Source organism: Pterocles gutturalis, unplaced genomic scaffold (genome assembly GCF_000699245.1).
Source record: "Pterocles gutturalis isolate BGI_N339 unplaced genomic scaffold, ASM69924v1 scaffold1481, whole genome shotgun sequence".
NCBI lineage: Eukaryota > Metazoa > Chordata > Aves > Pterocliformes > Pteroclidae > Pterocles > Pterocles gutturalis.
This window is the reverse complement of record NW_010099886.1, coordinates 1-1,272: the sequence shown is the minus strand read 5'-3', so window position 1 is coordinate 1,272 and position 1,272 is coordinate 1. Positions and strand designations below refer to the sequence as shown.

Genomic DNA, 1,272 nt, shown 5'->3' with positions numbered 1-1,272 from the left:
GGACCAGCCCCCGTGGGTCTCACCTGTGCCACCGGTGCAGCGCAAAGAGCCCCAGGCCAGCCAGGTGAGCCAGGAGCAGCGTGGCGTGGAAAGCCCGATGCTGGAAAACCTCTTCTGGGAGGAAGCGCCAGTTCACGGTCCATTTGAACTGGAACTGGCGGCCTAGGTCGAAGGAGCGGGTCAGGTACCCCACGGGGTTCACCAGCAGGAAGGGCAGCCCCAGAATTACCTGCCAGAGACACAGCAGCACCCTTGCAGCAGCTGTAAGCCAGGTCTCCGTCACCCCCCCACACCTCCTGAGAACCCCAGCACCACATGGGGCGACAGGGACAGTCACCCAAAGATGGGAGCCCTGTGAATTAGATTATTTATCAACCTCCAGCTTGCTGTGTGAGGCCAGCCCAGATGCTGGTGCCACTGTGTATTCACCTGGTGGTCTCCAGCCCCCCGGACAGCCAGGAAGGATGCTGCGATGGAGGCGGTGCAGCCCATTACCCCCCACCGATGGGGCTGCCAGCCTGCTCCTGCAGCCGATGCGATCAGGGACCCACCTGGAGCAGGGCACAGATGCAGAGCTTGGGGATACAGCCCAGGAGACCAAACTGGTGGAGGAGGAGGAAGAGAAGTCCAGGTGCAAAGAGCAGGATGTTCATCTTCACAGACACAGCCAGGCTGAGCGGGAAACTGTGTTACTGCTGAGGGTCCCCAGACGGGCACCCAGGCAGCCCCTAGGTTGAGCACAGCCCACTCCCTGGGGCTGAGCTTTCTCCTGCACACAGCACGCCATGGGGAGCAGCCCCCGCTCTGCCTCTGGACCCTCACCTGAAGAAGAAGCAGCCCCAGGACCAGCGCTCCTCCAGGAAGAGGTTGATGGCAAGGAAGAGGATGGCCATGGCCACAGGGTCGTTAAAGAGCCGCAGGACAAAGATGGAGTGGATGCGGTAGGAGGCACAGCACATGAAGAAGAAAACATACGGGGGGACCTTGCAGGGGACAGAGGACTTCTGGACACCCCACTGCCATCGAGCTCCTCCATACCTCAGCCCCCCAACCTCAATCTCCTCCTGCCCGTTTCGCCGGGGTGAGGACCCAGCTGAGCAGGAGCAGCCCCCCGGCAGCCCCCCAGCCCCACGCTACCTTGCTGGTGCGGCAGTAGATGCGGAAGACGAGGAGGAGGTTGAGTAGGTAGAGGCCAGCGAAGAGGTACTGCGCCAGGCGGACGTCGGCGCCACGGCCCGTGGCATAGTACAGGCCCAGGAAGATGTAGACGAA

General features: G+C 62.3%; 1 protein-coding gene across 1 annotated transcript in view; it reads right to left on the bottom strand.

The window, feature by feature from the left end:
* Nucleotides 1-1,269, bottom strand: part of ALG3 (ALG3, alpha-1,3- mannosyltransferase) — a gene marked incomplete at its 5' end in the record, with an annotated part of 2,222 nt that extends 953 nt beyond the window's left edge. Inside the window, 4 exons of the mRNA XM_010077465.1 lie at nt 24-229; nt 552-672; nt 823-983; nt 1,138-1,269. Of these exons, the coding sequence (XP_010075767.1) occupies nt 24-229; nt 552-672; nt 823-983; nt 1,138-1,269 (620 nt within the window). The remainder of the gene's footprint in view (nt 1-23; nt 230-551; nt 673-822; nt 984-1,137) is intronic.
* Between the last annotated feature and the right edge of the window lie 3 nt (nt 1,270-1,272).